We start from the raw sequence: 20,145 nt of genomic DNA, 5'->3' as shown, positions 1-20,145 counted from the left end.
ATCAGCTTCATTAAGAAGCAGGAGGTACAATGTACTTAAAAGTCAAACACACATAACTGGTGCATGTTTTGCTAGGACTCACAATATTTATAGACAGAAATGCTTCAGTTTTTCCCTCACAAAATATTTCACAGTATATTTAAAAAAGAATTAGGGTACAACAAAATCGTTGCAATTCTAAAGATACTGAGATTGAAGAATGCTGAATGTGGTTCAATAATATCTGATGCTGCTACACCAATGGAAAGGAGTATGTGGGTTCCCCTCATGGGAAACCCTGGTGGCTCTCCATCACCAGGTTTCAAGACTGAAATCATACAGGTTGTGCAGATATCTGTGAACGATATGCAACATGGGGAAGCAATCTGAACTCTGAATTTCCACAATGTTCAAAATTTTATTTACAACATTTGATGTCAGAAACAAGAGTCTAAATGGACCTATCACTAAATCAATCAATCAATCAATTAGTTGTAATTAATTCCTCTTTGAATAGTATGTCTCTGTTGGACAAGGCAGAATGCTAAGCTACTAGGAAAGAAGGAAGTAGCATCAAGGTTTCAAGTACTGCCTCCTTTCATGTGTCAAGGTCTTACATTCCAGGTTCCTTTTCAGAAGGATCAGGGTGAATGATGACAGCACTGAAACAACCTCAGAAATGGTGTAATTTGTAGCACAGGAAACCCCACCATTCCACAGATTGCCAGGACGGTCCTTCAGAGGGACTGCCATGACCAAAGCCTTGCAGATTTGCTGGAGCAGAATTCCGCCAGGCAGGCTTTCCATGGCAGGAGAGTGTCAAGGCTATTTTGACTTCTCATGATAGATCATGTTGAACAGTGCTTCAGCACGCCACCTGAGAAATGCCTGTCCTCTAGGACTCATACTAGGTAGTAAAACAGACTAATGATATTAAAATAACTGTTGAAAATATCACCAAATTTTCTTATCTCCAGTAGTCCCAAAGACTGCTCTTCTCTTTCAAAAAGCAGCATTTATCTTCAACACATTGCTTCAGTACAAGAACAGTGTTAAGCTTATCACCCAATGTCCCAAAGTCAGGAACTGTCACAGCCTGGTGCAAGGTGCCCCTCAAAAGCCACGCTCACTGCCTGAGCTGCCAGCTAAGGGGGATATCCCAGTCTGAAAGATGTGTTAATACCAGACTGTACCAAAAGCAGGAGAAATGAGCTGAGGCCCAAATTCATGATCACTGTCAAATCATCTAAGGGTTCATTATTTGCTAGCATTAATTTGTGACTGTTTCCACCTGGCTAATGTGTGTATATATACACCTCTCAATATACATATGTATATAAATAGGATGTAGGTATTCAGCTGTTTAGAAAGGGGCACTGAGCAGTGTTTTAGGTGCTCAAGTACCTTTTAAAATTCTAGGCAAACCTGATTTATGCAGCAAGAAACTGCAAGTGGATAAAAGAATCAGAAACCAAAATCTGAAACCTTGTTCCAGAAGTGTAAAAATTTGGCTGCACAGCCATAACTCATGGGCTGTTCTTGCTGAGCAACATATGAGCTCCATTTATCATGTTTTATGTAAGAGTGCACATTTCTGAGATAAAATCTCTTTTTTTTTCTGAAAGTTAAGCTATTCTTGATATCAAGTTCAGAGTCCAGAAAGCTTTTAGGTCCATTCACAATGTTTTAATATTTAACAATTTTTAATTTTTAAGACTAAATGCTACAATTTCAGATTTTACCTTGTTGATATATAAGGTTCAGACAAAACAGATTAAATTTTGATTTGATTCTCAAGCTTACAGTAGGATATGTTAGGACTGATTTATAATATTTAAGAGCACATCTTGTGCGCTTTTTGGTAAAGTGAGCACTTCCTGACTCAAATTACATTGAGTCAAATTCATGATCACATGAAATTATAATTGGAAAATATTTATTTCATAAGCTCATCATATATTTATGCATATGAAATAATGTGTAAAACAAACAAAAAAAAGTCTTTATAAGAGTGTATGAAGTACATGACAGAATAGCCTTAAAATTTATGAAAAAGATGACAGAATAAAACATAACTGCTTCTATGCTGTAAAGAAATATTAAGAATTCTGCCTTCTTTCATACACCTTCAGCAATTCATATTGGACGCATATGAAACTGACTCTTTTTCACAAGACTGGGCAAACAGTAGTTTGAAATTATTATGTTTACTTCACAAATACAGAACAGAGAACAGCCCAGAAGCTTTAGCTTTTATTGTTATAAATAGCAAACAAAACAAACAAACAAACAAAAAAAGTATCATGGAATTTACTTACACATTAGTGGTAAAAATCCCATAGATCAAGTCCAATTCTGGCAGGAAGAAAGTGCTCTGTAGTTCATTATAGTAAAATGGAATTTCTCCAGGACGAGAGCAGTTTAGTCGAGCTTTCATGAAGGTAGTCCAGGTATCCTCCAGCACAAACTTGCCACCAATGTCATTTTTGCACACCCTAGCTGCCCGAGAGAAGACTGTTTTCCCACAGTCATGTTCCACTGCATTCTCTCGGAAGAAGAAGTAGGTGAAGTTCCCAATGTCATAAGATGACACAAAATTTGGTTCTGAAAATAACAGAATAAAAGATTATTTATTGTATCCCAGTAATATATGCAGCCATATGGACATGAAAGTTGGCTTCCATGTCAAGCTGAAGATAACTTCAGGCACTACGTTTAGAAAAAACACACCTTATATTATCCTTATACCTTATATTGTGGTGTATTCTTACTACTTAACTGGTTTAATATTCCATGTTAAGCCTATTTGTGCTTTGCCACCATGCCACTCCAGATTACTGGAATAATGGATGGTTACTGAGTGTGTCTAAGAATGCACTCAATCACTTTAATGAAAAGAAAATGAATTCTAAATTAGAGCATCTGATGGTAATGTAACCACATATCAGCCTTATCTCGTTTAAAATTTTTCTAAGTATTATGGTATTTTTTTCTTTTAAGAAAAAGGATTAAAATGATTTAAAAAAATAATAGTCTTACAGGAAAAAATCAGAGAACAAAAAAAAAGTCTAGGAAACAACAGATGATAATATTTCTTGAAATAAAAGAAGGGAAACTGTACATACCGAAGACAATAAACACATGGCCCTTTTCCAATAAGGATTACTAAAACTGAGAAAAGTCCATGAGTTTAAGAGAGATTGACAACTTGATGAGTTGAATTCTTACAAGACAAGTTTGATACATGGGTTTGTGGAGAAGAACCCCCCTTGTGTAAGGAATCATTATAGAACATTGGTACCTCTTAAGAAACAAGTAAAATATGTTTTCATTCCCAAATTTTGAAGTGGAAGAACAAACCAAAACAAACCTGCTTGAATTACATCCATTGTTACACAACAATCCCAAAAGTTTAATAAGTGAACATTTGACAGTGTTATCATACTGAAGAAAAAAAAAAAAGGCAAAAAAAAAGCAAAAAAAAAAAAAAGCCGATGCAATTGAATCTAAACATTTTGCAGGAACATCTCTAACCTGTCAAAACTTTTAAGGAGAACTTGAAGGGCAAGAAAGCCAGCATTTCCATGCAACAGTTCAAACCCTGTCAGACAACTCTTCTCCAAAGACAGCTCAGCCCACAGTTTACAGATCTTTTTGTGCTGCTTCCCTCTCTATCTGCTGTGCTGATAGTCTCCAAAGCAGCTTTTCTGGCAGCAATGGTCATCACCTCCCTTGGATGTTTGAAGCTGAGCAGATATTTGAAGCTCTCCCACTCCTCCCTATAACTTTTACTCGTTATCCTATTCAGCACTTCCTTGAGAGTCTGTTACACAACACATTTTCCCCAGACTCCGATCTGTACACTGCACCCAGTTTTGAGGTGAACTTGTTGGTATCTTGAGCTCTCATAAGTTACACAGCACCAGTGTATTTATATCTTAAAAGCCAAAGGCAAAATAGTTTGACAGGACTTGTGATGGCAATAAATGTAAAATTGGATTGACAATATATGAAGAGCTACACTCCTAGTTACCTTTTTCCCTATTAGAACCTTGCCTCTTCATTCTACGTGTGTAAAATTTTCATTACCCTAAGATTTTGCTTTAAAGATTTCAACAACCTTTAAACTTCATTATTAGAGTTTATATTTGTGTAGAAATAATTATTAGTTTCTCATGAGCTCTCACTCTTTAACTATACACATGTAATATACTATTACACTTACACACACTAAACACTGAAAACAATAAGCTGAAACAAAGGTCTTACTTTTTAGTTTTCTTAATCTTTTTTCTCTAATAATATGGATTTGTTGAAGACTTAACAGAGTAGAATGGAATATAAGATCTAATTACAAGTATTAATGTTGAAGTAACAAAAATATGTTGCTAAAAATCACAAAATTGTATACTATCACACTCTAGACAGGTTAGACAGTTTTGGCAGACATTAAATAGTGAATAAATATATAACCACAGATATTTTGCATGAAAGCTTTTGTTGTTGTTGTTGTTTTAAAATAAACCCCAATCATGATGTTTCATTCATTCTCAAAACATATCACATTTTCAACTGTATTGAGCAAACTTGTATTTATTTAATTAAAGCATGCTAGAAACAAAATATTTTTAGGAATACGAGGAAAAAAAAAAAGAGATAAAAGAACCTACTCTCTCATTTGCCAACCTCAGTTTATATCCATACCACACCTTGCCATTGTTCTCTTAATCCGTAATGCATGTTACTTTCTTCCCTCACTCTGCACAATAACCGTTTAGATTATTCTTATTCCCATGGAAGGAACTCCACGGGAGAAAAAGCATTCACTAGTTGCAGTGTAACTTGGGTTATTTGTCCACTATATTAATGTATTAAAGCAATATCCACTAACATTATGTGATAAAAAACAGTACAACCAAAATAGCAAGAAAAAGTAAAATTTTCCATCTGTGTTTGACTTTTTGTAGCCTGTAACCCTGCTTGCTCTTTAAAATTTTCTGAAAAATATCTTGATTGATATAAAAAGATTCTATTTATTGGGCAAATGCTCAACATCAATTTTATCCACCTACAAAAACATCCTGTAGAACTCTTAAACATAGAGGTGGTGCCTTGCAATCAGGCCTTACGATGATGCTTCTCAAGAGGAGACCACTGGCATAAAAAGGTCTCTGCATTAGAACAACAAGAACTCGCTACTGGGCCAAAAACACTAATGGAAACTCTCAAAGTTAGAATAATGAATTACTGATGAACTGCCCATGAACTGTAGAAATAAACATAATATGAAATGCATTCAGAAATGTTTTTTAAGGTTCTTGAAAAATCCATGTCAATTTGTCATGAGACTATTTTAAAGTTGCACTGATAATCATGGTACATATATAAATAAAAACTAGTACTCACATTTCAAGGATTCAAAACTGAGAAACAGTCCATAATCTGCAAACACCTGTGCATATACTTTACTGATTATGAAATGATGAAAATGTGACTTGCTCTTGAAACTTGTGAAAACTGAATAATCTCAGAGCTACCTTGGAATTCGGTGGATGTGGAGGGATTATCATGTCAAACTTTTTATTTCATTTTCTCTTTGTGAAAAGTGAACTGAATCACTTGAAAGGTTCAAAGGAAAAGGGAGATTCTTGTCTAGGAAAAAATAATTTATAGGTTTACAGATATTCTGCTGTGAAATGTTATTTGTTGACATGAAGGACTTCTTACAAAGGCTTTCAATAGACAAGTTGAAATAACTTTTTTTTTTTTTTTTCCCTGCTGAATTTGCCTGTAGTTCTGGAAGGGTAAATGCATTTTATTTTTTTTTGTGAATGAAAAGATTACTATAACAAGTGTAAGGATTCTGGTATGTGACAGGATACAGCTGTTATGGATCAACATGAGACTGTCAATCTGTAATAATGTCATGACTATTGTAAATGACAGTTTTTTACATACATATATATATATTCAGTTTATGGATGTGTCAGGTTTATTAAACTTTCACAAATCAAATGGAACCAATGGAATCAGGAAAGAAAGAAAATGAGTTTGTCAACATGACATAACAAAGATCTCCAGCGTACTACATGGAGCAATGCTGCACAGATACTCAAGTCCACATACTGAAGGCACTACAGTGCTAGTTAGTGCTGCCTCCAGGCAAACAGGGCTGTAGCATGCTACTTCTGAAGACTGCTAACTCAGCACAAAGTCTGGGAATGTCTATAGCTTCTTTCTTAAAGCTGCATGACTCTCTCCAACAAGGACTTTTCCCTACAGACTCTTCTAAGTTGTTGTAAAAAGATGACTGAACCATACAAAGTTCAGATAGTGCTTCAATCAGAAATAATGTATTTGTTTTTCCAAAGACTGGAGACAAACCTATATATCCCAGGGAGCACGGTCTCAGCACTTAACAAAAAGGCATTTACTAAGAAGAGGCAATTCTTCCCTTTAGATAATTTTCTCTTTCCACCCATGCTGGGAACTCAGAGACCAAGCCTATACTCACTGGTTTCACACTGATGCTTCCTGACAGTGCAGACTGCTCCTGTAGGGACTGGCTGCAGCGCTGCCACCCAACACACGCTGACGTTGCAGCCCAGAGAACAGCATCCTTGTAGCACAAAAGCAAGGATATGCTGCACACCTTGGGAGGCAGCACAAGGACAGACTGGGAGACTCAAGAGTGTAAAGAGCTGGGGGACTAGGGAGGGCCAGAGGATATATATGCACAAACGTGTATGTACACACAAACATATATGCATAGAAAATGCATATATATTTGTCTGTTTGCCTTTGTACGGAGAACATTTGTGTGGCCAAAGCTCAATTAGAGTTGAAGCTGGCCACTACTGTGGGGGACAATAAAAAGTTTTTGCTTTTTGTTTTTAAATATGTTAACAGCAAAAGGAGGACCAGAGACAATATTGGTCCATTACTTGATTAGGATGGTCACCTCGCAAACAGGGACATAGACAAAGCAGAGATGTTTAATGCCTCCTTCACCTTCATCTTCAACACTGATGATGAGCTCTGGGACCCCAGATGCCCTGACTTGGAGAACCATGACTGTGGAGAGAATGATAAACTCCCAGCCAACCCTGAACTTGTGCGAGATTTGCTGCTCCACCTGGATGCATATATGTCTATGAAGCCTGATGGGATTCATCCCAGGGTACTCAGAGAGCTGGCTGATGTCATCACAAGACCTCCCTCAATTATTTTTCAACTGTCATGAGAATCTGGAGTGGTTCCAGTTGACTGGAAGCTCACAAACGTCATTCCAATTTTAAAGAAGGGTAATAAAGAAGACCCTGGTAATTACAGGCCTGTCAGTCTCACTTTAGCGCCTGGTAAAATTATGGAGAAAATTATCCTGGGAGTTATTGAAAAATCCATGAAGGACAATGTGGTCATTGGTCATAGCCAACACAGGTTCACGAGGGGAAGGTCCTGCTTAACGAACTTAAATTCCTTTCATGAGAAAGTTACCCATCTATTTGACCAAGAGAAGCCAGTTGATGTAATCTTTTTGGATTTCAGTCAAGTTTTTGATACTGTTTCGCACTGTATACTTCTGGACAAAATGGATATAGCATACAGCTAGATAAAAACTTAATACCATGGGTGAACAATTGGCTGATGGTTTGGTCTCAAAGTATTGGTCTCAAAGTATTTGGTCTCAAAGTAGTCCAAGAAGCACTTGGACAACACTCTTGGATGTATGGTTTGATTTTTGGATGGTCCTGTGGTGAGCCAGGAGTTGGACTTGATGATCCTTGTAGGTCCCTTCCAACTCGGAATATTCTATGATTCTATAATATTTTCAAAATCTTAGAAATCTTAACACTGGTCTAATGCTGAATGACATCCGTTTGGACCTTGTTAGTTGACCTCACTAGATCAATGAATCACACCCTCATGCTGTTGGTCTCTTATATTCAGCAAAATACTTAATAGCATTAAATTCTAAGAATATGTCTTTGTGGTTTATTTTTTTGTTTGTTTTGCTCCCCCCCCCCCCCCCCCAAACACACACAGTTCAACTTGTAGTTAGAAAAGCTCTTCAAAATGAAAGTGAAAATAATGGAAAGAATTTAAGCTCCAAATGTGCTAGTTGACTTTTTTTTTTCCACCTTACTAACATAATTAATGAAGTACATTTCCTATTTGCATTCTGCCATCTCAGTATTTCTTTTTTAAGTATATTCATTCAGTGTAACACTCTGCAGCTGTTGGAAGAGTATAGATCTTACATTAGGCTGCCCCAGGCATTGCTTCTTGTTTAAGGACAAATCTTAATCCTAGAGTAAAAATTTCCTGCAGTGCTAAACTCCTGCAAAGTAATATATAACCTGTAGTCATCATAGTTACCCTCATGAGCTGAAATGGAAAATGTTAAGTCCCAGCATAAAACTGGTGGAAATCATTGCTTATTAGTAGCTGTTTTTCGTCTTTCATAATCATCAAGGACACACGCTTAAAATACTCGTCTGTCATACCATAGTTGGCTACCAGTCTATTTGAACTATTATTTCTTCTGCAATGCCTCAACTCTCCATGTTTGTTTTTGTTTTGTTTTGTTTTGTTTTTATACTCTTTTCCTTTTGTTTAATTGAAGACTTTATGGGTATGGAAGAGCAAGGACTGCAAAATACAGTAAAAATGAGTATAACGGATATTTTTTCCAATCTTCTTTTATATTGCTGATAGATTTTATAATACAATTCACTGTAATCATAAAAGTGGATGCACTTATTAGACATCATATTTTACTGATGTACTCTAATAATTTCTGAAATGCCATTATTACTTTTCCAAAAAATAGTTTTCAAATACAATATTACAAAAAAAAATCTTTTATTATTTGTTATTTCAAATAAATCTGCTTCATTTTCAAGGTAAACTGTTCCATATAGAGCATAATATTTTGTAATTTATTGCATCATTAGCTGATGCAAATTTGCTGGTGATAAACTCAGTGACAGAAACTATTCTCTACTCTGATCTAGTACCTACTTAAGTCCTGGAGATTCCTATCTGAACTTCAGTGGATTTTTGGTCTCCTATATTTACTGGATAGGTGAATAGCAGGATATTAGGAAAACGAGGGGGATGGGGAGCACAAAGAGTGAGAATATAGATGACTGCCTTAATTCATTCAGAATCTCTAGAGGTTTGGTCTGTACGGATCTATCAACAAACTGCAGAAGGTTGGATGCTTACTTAAAACTCCAAACATTTTTAAAGCCATTTCTTCTTTCTTTTTTTTCCTCACATCCAGTTTTGCAAAGAAGGAGCCAATCAAAGGGCTTTCTCTGCAGATTTGGGCCTCTTTACTGTTTTCCTTTTTTCCTTAAGAAAACGGAAATTGGAGTTCACTTTAATAATCATCCCCTTCTCCATTCACTGTTAGACTCAATATGTCGGCTACTGAAATTCTATTTCTGCCTCCAATATTTCTGTCCTCCTCCTTTCTTTGGTGAATGCTGTTTTTTTATGTGTTCTTGTTTCCCAAAGTTCATCCCTTTTTCTCTCTTTCCCTCACTGAGATGTTTTTCAGTTTTAATTTCTTCCATTCTCTATTGCTCACTGTGTACTATTGTTTTCTGCAGCATTAATGAGGCTGATGCTTCTGCCACACAACCTCGCAGCAGGGCTGGGCACAGATGATCTGCTTGCAGGGATGCCTTTTTTTCTTTTTAGTATAGCCCCCTCCAACTGGCACCCAACACGAGTTGACATGATCAGCCTAGATATAAAAGAGCAGGCTTTGCCCTCTCTAGCCTCACAGTCTTTCAATAACGAAAAGGTGGACCTTGCTGCTTCACCTGAGATAGACAAGAAGGAAAAATCACACCTTCATGGGAAGTGATGCCTGTCTCTACTGTTTTAGATAGGTGAGGAAGCGGCATGAGGGTGCTTTGTGATAACAGTCTGGCCTAGGACAAAGGAGGTCAGCAGAGGTACCTCCATCTTGTGTCACCTTACCTCTTTTCTACTCTGTTATTGCCATTTAGGGGAAGATATACAGCTCTGAAAGGAAAAAACACAGAACAACTGCTCAATTTTTGCCTCTGGTAGCAGCTCCAGTAGAGAATCCTAAGGATGTCTTTCAAAATCACTAGGTATTTTCACACTATTTTAGGATACTGGCAAAAAGAATGACGAACAGAAAGAATCAGAATGAACTGTATGGGTAGCATAACCAAAGAAAAGTAATTATTAATCTTCTTGCGAAATAAACAACAACTGGTAGCATATGCTTTGACTATTTTCAGTCAGGCCTCATACCTGAAAACTGAAGAGTAAGCTGCACATCTGAAGAAACCAGTGTTTTTGAGTTATGTTATGTATTGCATAATAAGTAAAGCTTGTTTCAGGAAATTACAAGGCTTTTCACTAAAAACAAACAAACAAAAAATGAGTAATTATACCCATTTCTATTGATGCTTAGAAGCAAAAGTGATAGGATTATTTTTGTTCTTAGCTCATAATTTTTCTCCACATATCCTTCTAGCAACAAGAGTTATAATAGAAGTGAACAAACAAACAATAATCAGAATGGATTTAGAGCTGTATTAAACCCCTTTTATCAGCTATCTGTGAGAATTTTGTTTTTGTTATTACTTGTGAAAACTAAATTAAGAAGAATAAATTAAGACCAGATTAAGAAACTTTCTATTAAGCAAAATATTAAAAAAAAAAAACTCAAAAGAACTATTTTCAGGGTATCTAATAACCAAGCAGCAAGAGGGAAAAGCGATAATATTGTGTCTACCAGCAGAATAGCACAACCCAAACATTCCTATACTCTTCTCAGCTGGAAAGGTTTATAATCTGTGTAAGATTTTATTTTTTCTGTTTTGGGGTCACAAATGATATTAAATTGCATTTTAATCATCTCTGGTCTGCCCACTGATGAAGTGACTAGGCATTTAGAACAAGTTTGTATTTACTTAATAGGTTCCAAGAGCATCTATCATTACATATCTAGGATAAAGAAAACTACTACAATGCATTTCAAGACAGTTAGAGACCCAAGCAGCCTGAATATGCAATTTCAAACCAAGGCATTTTGCAAAGAATGAAACCAATGTCCCAGTGTTTTGCCATGTGATAAAACAAAGGGATTGACTGGGATTTCAATTTTTTGTTTAATCTGTTTTGTCCTCTTATTGGCTAAACAAAGCCATTATAAAACAGACATTATAGACTAAACTAAACCTTCACAATGAGGCATCAAATCAAACATGATTTGAGGAGGTGAATTGAAAGGAGAAATACCTTTACTAATTGTAAATGCTGGACTACAAAAACAAAAAATCTCCCTAGTCTAAGCAGTGGAGGCTTTTCCTTGTCAATCTGAACACATGCAGTTTGTGGACTTCAAGCATAACTATTCCATTTACCTTTATCCTCTAGACCAAATGATTATAAATTCTGCCCCTGCTGCACTGCATGGATCAACCCTAAAGCAAAGCCCAATTAGAAGCACAATGTAACAGTAAACTCTGGATATGATTTAAGCTCTGTTTTATGCTGAGAGTTTAAAGAGACTCAAATAAACAGCATGTCAGCTGTAAATCAAGCTGTATTTTTTTTTCTTAATGAAAGATTTAATTTATTTACTTTCATTTAATAATGTCCTAAGCAGACTGCTAAGGCAGACTATTCTTTTTATGAAATACTACTAAGGTGATTTTAAAATGTTCTAGCAACATGCTGCCCCTTACTGACCTGAGCAGTTGGCTGAAGCTCAAGGTCTTGCTGATTGCATTGGTCAGGAGAAGAAATCAATGGAAGAACTGTCTGCTTTAGATATAATGCTTGATGTGTGCTATTTGACCTCAAATCATTTCTCTCAAGCACGGAAGTACTTGAATACAGACTCGGAGAGAAAGAGAAATGAGAGTAGGTGGCAAAACAACACATCGTAAAGAGTAAGATACTGGTGAGCAGCCTTTCTACTTTCTTCAATGGTTTGTCCATGTACATATACACATGTGAGTAACTCCAAGAACTGTTTTCTGTTGCTGTTGTTGTTTGCATTTTTTTTTTTCCTACATGTGAAAAGAGAAGACCAAAGTAGGAAAATATTAAAGGGAGAGGTGTGTTCTCTGTTGAAAAGCTCCAAGCTTACTGTCCTGCAGCCAGCTGGTCTGTTGGGATGGGAGTGTAATGTTTTGCAGCAGTTCTAACTGTTCTGGGTGATCAGGTTCATCTTGATTGAGAATAGTAACAGAGTTAAAGAGCACTAACAGGGCTGGTAAGAAAGGTGAGGATAACATGGGGTCTGTCTATTCACTATCAGCTAATAAATTCCTGGTGAGCAACATGATCTCTAGAACTGCTGGATTATGGTGAACTCTCAGGTCATGGCACCAAGATACTCTGGTTCTTCAATTATATCTCCTCATGGAGGTGAGCACAGTCTGCGTTATGATGATCATGGTCAAAAACCTGTACACTGCATAAGGCCAGCTGTACTTAGTGTTGTCAGGAAGACAGTAATAGGCTCTATGAGCAGAACGTTAATTTGTTTTTGTAGAAAAGGAGGGAAGATCTGAGATAAAAATCTCTCTCTGAATATGATCACCAGTTATAACAGACGTACGAGGAGCAGCTGAGATCACTTGGCCTGTTCAGTCTGGACAAGAAGAGGCTGAGGGGAGACCTCATCGCAGCCTACAGCTTCCTCACGAGGGGGAGTGGAGGGGCAGGGGCTGATCTGTTCACCTTAGTCACCAGTGATAGGAACTGCGGGAATGGTGTCAAGCTGAGGCAGGGGAGGTTTAGGCTAGACATCAGGAAGAGGTTCTTCATTGAGAGGGTGGTTGCACACTGGAACAGGCTCCCCAGGGAAGTAGTCACTGCACCAAGCCTGTCAGAGTTTAAGAAGCATTTGGACTGTGCACTTAGTCACATGGTCTCATATTTTGGGTAGACCTGTGCGGTGCCAGGAGTTGGACTCAATGATCCTTGTGGGTCCCTTCCAACTTGGGATATTATATGATTCTATGATTCTATAGTCAAGAGCTGAATATGTTACTACTCTTAATTCTAGAAGACAGAAAATTCGGTAACTGCCTCCAGATGCTTCTTTCCTCTTGCACTGAAGAAGACAAGACCATTTACACTCTAAAATTTTTCTAGAACTTTTAGAAAGTGGGCAGATATCTGCAACATTTGGTCAAGTGTTTTGTCTGCCATTAAAAATTGTCAGAACAGACAAAATTCCTGTGAGTCAAATCTCAAATATTTTCAGCAAGTTGTCTAGTGAACAAACAGCTTATTTGCAGACCCTCTAAGACAGCTCCCACAATAACTGTCTCCAGTCACCAACACAATCTTTGTGTTGACAGTGTTGCTATGCTATCCATCTACCCTTTTGGATCAGAGACCTTTGTACTCCATACACTGCAGTGTCACTGAACTTCAGTTTTTCCTTTCAGTTATACCCTCACAGTATATTCTTGTAACTGACTTTTACACATGGCCTGAATAATTCATATTTTTAAGCAAGCTACCCCAACTCCCTACCACCCCAGATAATTGAGTGCTGAGTGCATCAAGAAAATGATTATACAGAAATGAAATTTCACTGACTTCTCCACACCCTACTAAGGCTAAGCACCTTATCAGAATGATGCTCAGTAACATATCCTGAAAATAACTTCCAACTTCCAATTCAACTGATGTGGATTGCTTCCAGACTTATGAAGCTTCCAATAGAAGGCAGAACCTGATAATAAATATATGACTCTGGCTGAATCAGAAGGAATTGCGAGGCTGAGACAGGCCATCAACCTAAATTTGTCCTGTACGTGATATCTGTGGTTCCAGAAACTGAAATTTCAGCATGGTACACAGGACCTTGCCCTAGCCACTTTTCCCTTCCCACATTGTGTTTCCTGGTTCCTGTGATTGCATGCCTTCTGTCAATTAAAATTACGAACAAATTTTCTTCTATATTGAAGATTTGGAGCTTCCCATGTCAAGATCCTTTGCAGCAAGATACAGTGAATGTTGACAGCATAATCCCTAAAGGACAGCACAAAGGCCCGTCCCTTTGGCCTGACTGATGGCATTAAAAACCGCTAAGTGCACTATGAGAGAAGTGCACTAGCCATCAAAAGCAACACTGTCTTTATTGCCTAGTCATAAAACATGAAAGCAAGATAATCAGCTGTGCTTTAAAATACTGCTATAACCCCAGAAACAGTTCAAAATGGTCCAATATGAAATGCATAGTAGCAAATCTAAGTGAGAAAAGAGATCGCACCTCTGAGGGAAACATGGATGTAACAGAAAAATGCATTCAAATTGGAAATATTCACAGACACATGCATACGCACACACACCCCTAAAACAAGGCTGAATTATAATAACTGTCAGCTAATGCTGCTGAACACATATTATGAATCATAGAATGGTATTGACTAGGAAGCTTCCATTCCAGTTGATAAAACTTCCTAACTTTTCTTGCAGGATTATCTATGTTACTTTCTCACTGAAAGAAGCAAATTCTTCACTTCAATCTAAGCACTGAAAACCTAATACAGTTCCTTGGCATGGAGGAGGCATATGAGCAGGCAAATTGACATAAAAACAGATGAATTCCCAACTTTTAGCTACTGCAGAAGACATTGCCTCTTCTCTTCACACAGGGCACTCAGATGCTTCCAGCCTTTTATTGGATTTGCTTGAATTGGCTCCAATTACAAAACTCATCTTGTTCTTCCTCCCCATAGATAAAAAACACACATTCCTGACAACTTAATTCCAAACAGTTTTGAGGCAGAAGAATGAGTTCTAACAGAGAATGTATAGGTGCAGCTGAAGCTTTTAATACACAAAATGTAAATAGAGACAATCTGATTAATTGGAGCAGTTTTGGTGGGGAGTGGTGGGAATTTTACTGTGCCCTTCAGCATAGAACATTCAGTTAAACTGAAAACTCAGTGTGAACAATGTTTTCACTTTGACAGGAGCACCCAGGTGTGGCACAGCAATTAGCTTCAATACCATGTCTGTGTGTACAAATGCTGCCTGAACAGGGATATCTATACAACGAGTTCATTTTTCCTCTCATACCTCTTTTACACTACTATAATTCTGTTATGTTTCATGCAGTTTGGTTTTGTTAATTAATATTCTAAAATCAGATAATGTAACAAATCTCTCCAAGCTACCTCTGATGGCTTCTTTGCATAGGGAAAATACACCAAGCAAAGATGCACAATTCGGCATTCGGTTTATATGAGGACTGAAATATCTCAAATAAAGTCTGTCACTTGCAGCTGACGTAATGTTCTGAATCTGGAAGAGTTTATACATGCACTTAATTCTGAAGATGAATAATTCCATCATAACATGAAATGCACTGTGAGACTTGAGACTGATGGTTACTTACATATCATGAGTTATGAAAATTAATTTTGTTTTCCCTACTGGGACAAACATGGGCAAATTATAAAGTACATAATTTTATATTCTATGCTAAACAATAATTTTCATTTTAAAAGGACTGCACCTATTTTTTGTAATACATGCATTAATTGGCAAGTGGCCCTGTTACATCTCAGGAATACCTGTCAGTTTACAACTTCTCCCAGCTGGAAATCCTCATAAGGTGTTTAACATCGATGATACAGAAGTCACTGATACTATATTATTTTTATGATATGTGTTGCAGACTAGTCCCTTTTCTTTGGCTATAATAAGCTTCAAAAACGTTAGTTTGCCACCTAAGCAGCTTGAAAACACAACTATTTCTGCTTGTCAAGGCTGGGACTTGCAAGAGAAGGTAGGGAAATTCAGTCCGTTCTAAACTGCTTATTTTCTGCCTTTGTTTTTTGAAGAACTCAACAAAAGAATACTAAAGACAAGCTACTGCTCTTGGCCAACTCAGTTTTGCTAAGTAAGCACACGAGAGATAAAGTACATCTCATCCCCATGCCTGCAAACACAGCTTGAATATTTAAGCACGCATCTACAAAAACAGCTATATTAATTACATGCCATTATAACTGTATTAAATTCAAAATGTATTATGAAAAAAATATATGTAAATTCAATGTATTATGAAAAATAATTTTAAAATTATAAAAAACAGTAGTCTAAAAAAATTTCAAATTCTCTGAATGGAATTTCAGCAATGGAATTTCAACAACATGAATCGGGATAACATGGGTTAAGAAGCAGTTAAGTCTCATGGTTCATCAGTACTCACCATTCAGCCACTTGGAGTTGTACTGGGCAGTGCGGAGAGGAGGAAGGGCCCCCAGACTGCGATAAATGGCAGGATCCCTTCCTGGAAAATCCATGGCCGTAGCAGCATATAATTCCCCACTGGAAGTGAGAAGAGCTGTGGAGTTGTGCTGGGGACTATAAGGACAACGAGCCATGCCACTGATTTGATCATGTATCTCTGTCAAGTTACTTAACTGTAAAATAGTGAGAAAAAGGGATTAAAATGACCTGAACTTTGTCATTTTGGCCAAGTTGCATCAATCTGAACAAAATCATATCATAAACACCAATTATCATCTTTGGTATTCTACAACACTAATGAGCTGACCTGTACATCTATCTGAAACTGTCTCATAGAGGTTTTAATGTAATGTCTGATCTTGCTTCTGCACCTTTGGTGGGTAAAATATACAAGTTAATCATTAACCTAAAATGTCTGATATTAGAAACAACTCAAAAAGTAATTATCTATACACAGATTATTACTATGAAAAATAGATCTGATTGCCAGAATCCACTAAGGTATTCATCACAGCAATTGGTCAGATAGTAAAAAATCCTACGGTTATGTAGGTGTGTTCTAGAAAAGAATCTCACAGGAAAATGAGATTTTTTTAAAAAACTGAGCTTTCTAGCTCTGTAGAAATACCCCTCTGATTCAACAGCCCTAATATTTTCATCCGTGTAGCAAAGTGTGATGCTAATATGTTACTTGAAAATAAAGGTACGAAAGTTTTAAACATAATAAATGTGACAAGGAGTTTTTTATAGTTGTTCTGTGTATTTAAACACCTCTCCCCTTCTGAAATAAACAGTTCACTTAGTCCAAACAGTAACATTTTATTTTTTATTATATGACTATTATTGATCCTTTGACACTCATAAATTGCAGCTAGGGTTTTGTTTGTTTGTTTGTTTTTCAGAAATGGAATGACTTCTCAACAAAGATTTCTAGCTCTCACCAGTCAAAAATCACTACCACAGGTACTTGTCTTCTCTATAACTACACATGCACAGTAGGCAGCCAAACTAACATTTTACATATCAGCTCTCCAACCCATATGCAAATAGTCTGGACACAACCACAGCATGCTCTGCCTATTAATAAGCTGTCTCAGAGCAGGGACTTAAGCTCGTCAGACAAAATCTTTAACTCATACCGTCCGATTGGTGCAAATAGGAGTGAATGCATTGGTTCCACAGGTAAAGAGATGGTTGCCTCCAACAAGAAGCACTCGAATATAGTTCTGGCATTCCTCCTGATATACAGAAAAGAAAGAATATATTCAATGCTTATGCACACCTGATGTGTTAGCAATACTAATACATAAAAATTTCCTAATAACAACACAAGCATCCATCAATCTTTGTGAAAGGACCTTAATATTAGAACAATAAAGCTCTTCAGTATCAAAAACTATTTCTGTGTGCACTTCAAAAGTTTAATTAAACTATTAATGCACTGCTGTTTCAAGAAATCAGATGCTGTTTTTGAAGACAGATCAGACAAAGGGAGGAAGTCAGGATTAATAACAGCTTGCCAATAAGAAGAGTATGTCCAAACTAGTAAAAATAAAATCATTGAGATGTCCAGACATGGATTTATCCCCACTAGTTTCATAACTTATGCGTGTTTGTGTTTTGTTTTGTTTTTTAATTATTATAAGCATCTACATTTCTGTCAATTTGAAGTTTCTCATGAAAACCTCCAAAATTTCATTATCTCAGTACACATACACTGACCCCTGAGGAATAATTTGACTTTTTTTTTTTTTTTTTTACCCTATGAGAATGTGTAGATGCTTTATGATTTATTTCTCTCATTTCAGAAGCTAGGAACCAACAGCAATGTCTACCATTTATTCAGACAGAGAGCTTTTTTCTGCAATACTAAAGATCTCCCAGAAATGTATATTAGAAAGACTCAAACATTCATCCTGCAGAACTGAAGGAGGAATCAAATACAATGAAGAAAACCAACCATATGCGTGGAGGGGAAATAAATAAATAAATATCCAGGATCTTTCCATGTGAGTACTTGGCTAAAATGCTTTTCCAGCATTCATTCACATGTAAAGCATTAAAAAACCTTGTGAAAATATAGCTATGAAATTCTAACATATTAAGGGAAATCATGCAAGTACATCCATGTAATGGTAACAGTGCAGAAGTCCCATTATCTGGTCCTATGGTTATATTAAGTATATTGCTTGTTTATCTTACAAATAGACTCTCATGTTGAAAGACTAATATAATTACGAATAAATTCATCAGGCACAAAATAAAGCAAGATGAAGCAAGATGGACAAAATACATTTAAGATTTCTGAATAATAATAATAATAAAACAAAAAAAACCATAAAACATCAGAAAACACATTCAAAACTAACCACATATCTTCAAAAAACGCACGTACAAAAGAAACTGCATTAGTCTCTCATGAAAACTTAGCTTTTAGAACCTTCTCTTTGAGCCTTAAGTGTAATTGTCAAACATTTTAAAACTAAGAGAAGATTCACGCTGGATAAAAATACAATGTCTTTATCTTGAATTTACAAAGACTGTCATCTTAATACTCTTTCAAACAAACAGAAGTTAAAATGCAACCATATAACAGAGTCTGGCAGTGCAACAAGCCTTTTAAAGTGCAATTATTTCACTTCTGCTGCTGGGCAGTTTCCTTGATGCATGTTGTTCTAACTACACACACATTAAAAAAAAAGAAAAAGGTTTTTTTTTTTCTTGTTTTGTTTTTGTTTTCATTTGTTTGGTTTGGTTTTTGAAAGAGAGAGAATGAAGGATGTTCAGGGAGTTTCATATAAATTAACACAGTACTTTATTCTTTGGGCTGTTTCCATCTCGCCCTTTGCTGCAATTTATGGAATCTAAGTGTAGGAAAAATAAGTGGGTTCTGACATTACAGCCCATCCAACCTCTCCTCTTCATATTCCAGAGCTCCCTGAAAAAGTGCCATTGACAAATTATTCGCATGCTGATCACCCACTCTTTTTGTTCAAAAATAATGTAATTTTTTAAAACTCTGACATTCCTGAGATTCACAAGATTCTTTTCTTTAATGTTCCCAAGTCCTGTGCAAACTTCACAAGCATCCACAGTGCAACAGGGCAAATAAGATATCTCAGAGCAAACTTTTGTTGGGTACATAGTACAACAAAATCAGAGCTGAAAAAGTGGCTTATATAATTGGTTATTTTCTTCATACAACAAATCCAAAATAATACAAAACAAAACATTAGTAATGAATAAAACAATCACCACCCAAAAACATATTGAAAAATGATTAAATTAAATTTAGTCAATTAAAATATTTAGAATCACTTTTCTAGCTCTGGAGTAAAAACTTTCACTTTCAAATCTGAAAAAAAAAAAAAAAGAGGTGTGTGTTATAGAAGCAGCATTTGTGACTTTAAAATCAAAGGTGTTCCCCTCCCATTTTGGAGGATGGTGGTAGCTTTCATGGCCATCTTTTATGTAGACTTATTCTACATTTCATCTTTACTTCTTTGCCCATGTTTTCTTACTGCCGCATAAAAATACCTTTTAAAGAAAAAGAAATTAATTGAGCAAGTACCGTCTACTTTTATATCAGTATACCTTAAAGAAAACAGAGCTATTTGAAACAATTTAGCAGCCAAGCTACTACTTAATTTTAACACCTACTTGACAGTTTAAGGACAATCTGGCTACAGTTACTTATCCATTTGCCGCAATGTCTGTTGTATAGGCTAATATTTTAAATATATCCATTCTTATATTTTTAATACTTTTATAGAAAATTCATATGCTAATACATGCAACCATTACAATCTTAAATAAGCAAGCGGTAAGATGCTTGATTACATTGTTTTTAATCTCTTATTTTATTTTATTTTACTTTTTCCCTCA

At 36.2% G+C, this 20,145-nt stretch overlaps 1 protein-coding gene across 1 annotated transcript in view; it reads right to left on the bottom strand.

Moving 5' to 3' along the window:
* SEMA5A (semaphorin 5A) overlaps window positions 1–20,145 on the bottom strand; it is a 237,658-nt gene that overhangs the window by 126,923 nt on the left and 90,590 nt on the right. The window contains exons 6-8 of the mRNA XM_080582364.1: window positions 17,400–17,498; window positions 16,220–16,433; window positions 2,298–2,583 (exon numbers count right to left, since the gene is read on the bottom strand). Coding sequence (XP_080438490.1) covers window positions 2,298–2,583; window positions 16,220–16,433; window positions 17,400–17,498 — 599 coding nt within the window. The remainder of the gene's footprint in view (window positions 1–2,297; window positions 2,584–16,219; window positions 16,434–17,399; window positions 17,499–20,145) is intronic.

The sequence above is a fragment of the Anser brachyrhynchus genome (genome assembly GCF_964034855.1).
Source record: "Anser brachyrhynchus genome assembly, chromosome: 2".
Classification (NCBI taxonomy): Eukaryota; Metazoa; Chordata; class Aves; order Anseriformes; family Anatidae; genus Anser; species Anser brachyrhynchus.
Note: the sequence above shows the minus strand (reverse complement) of the source record. Positions and strands in the feature narration are given on the sequence as shown.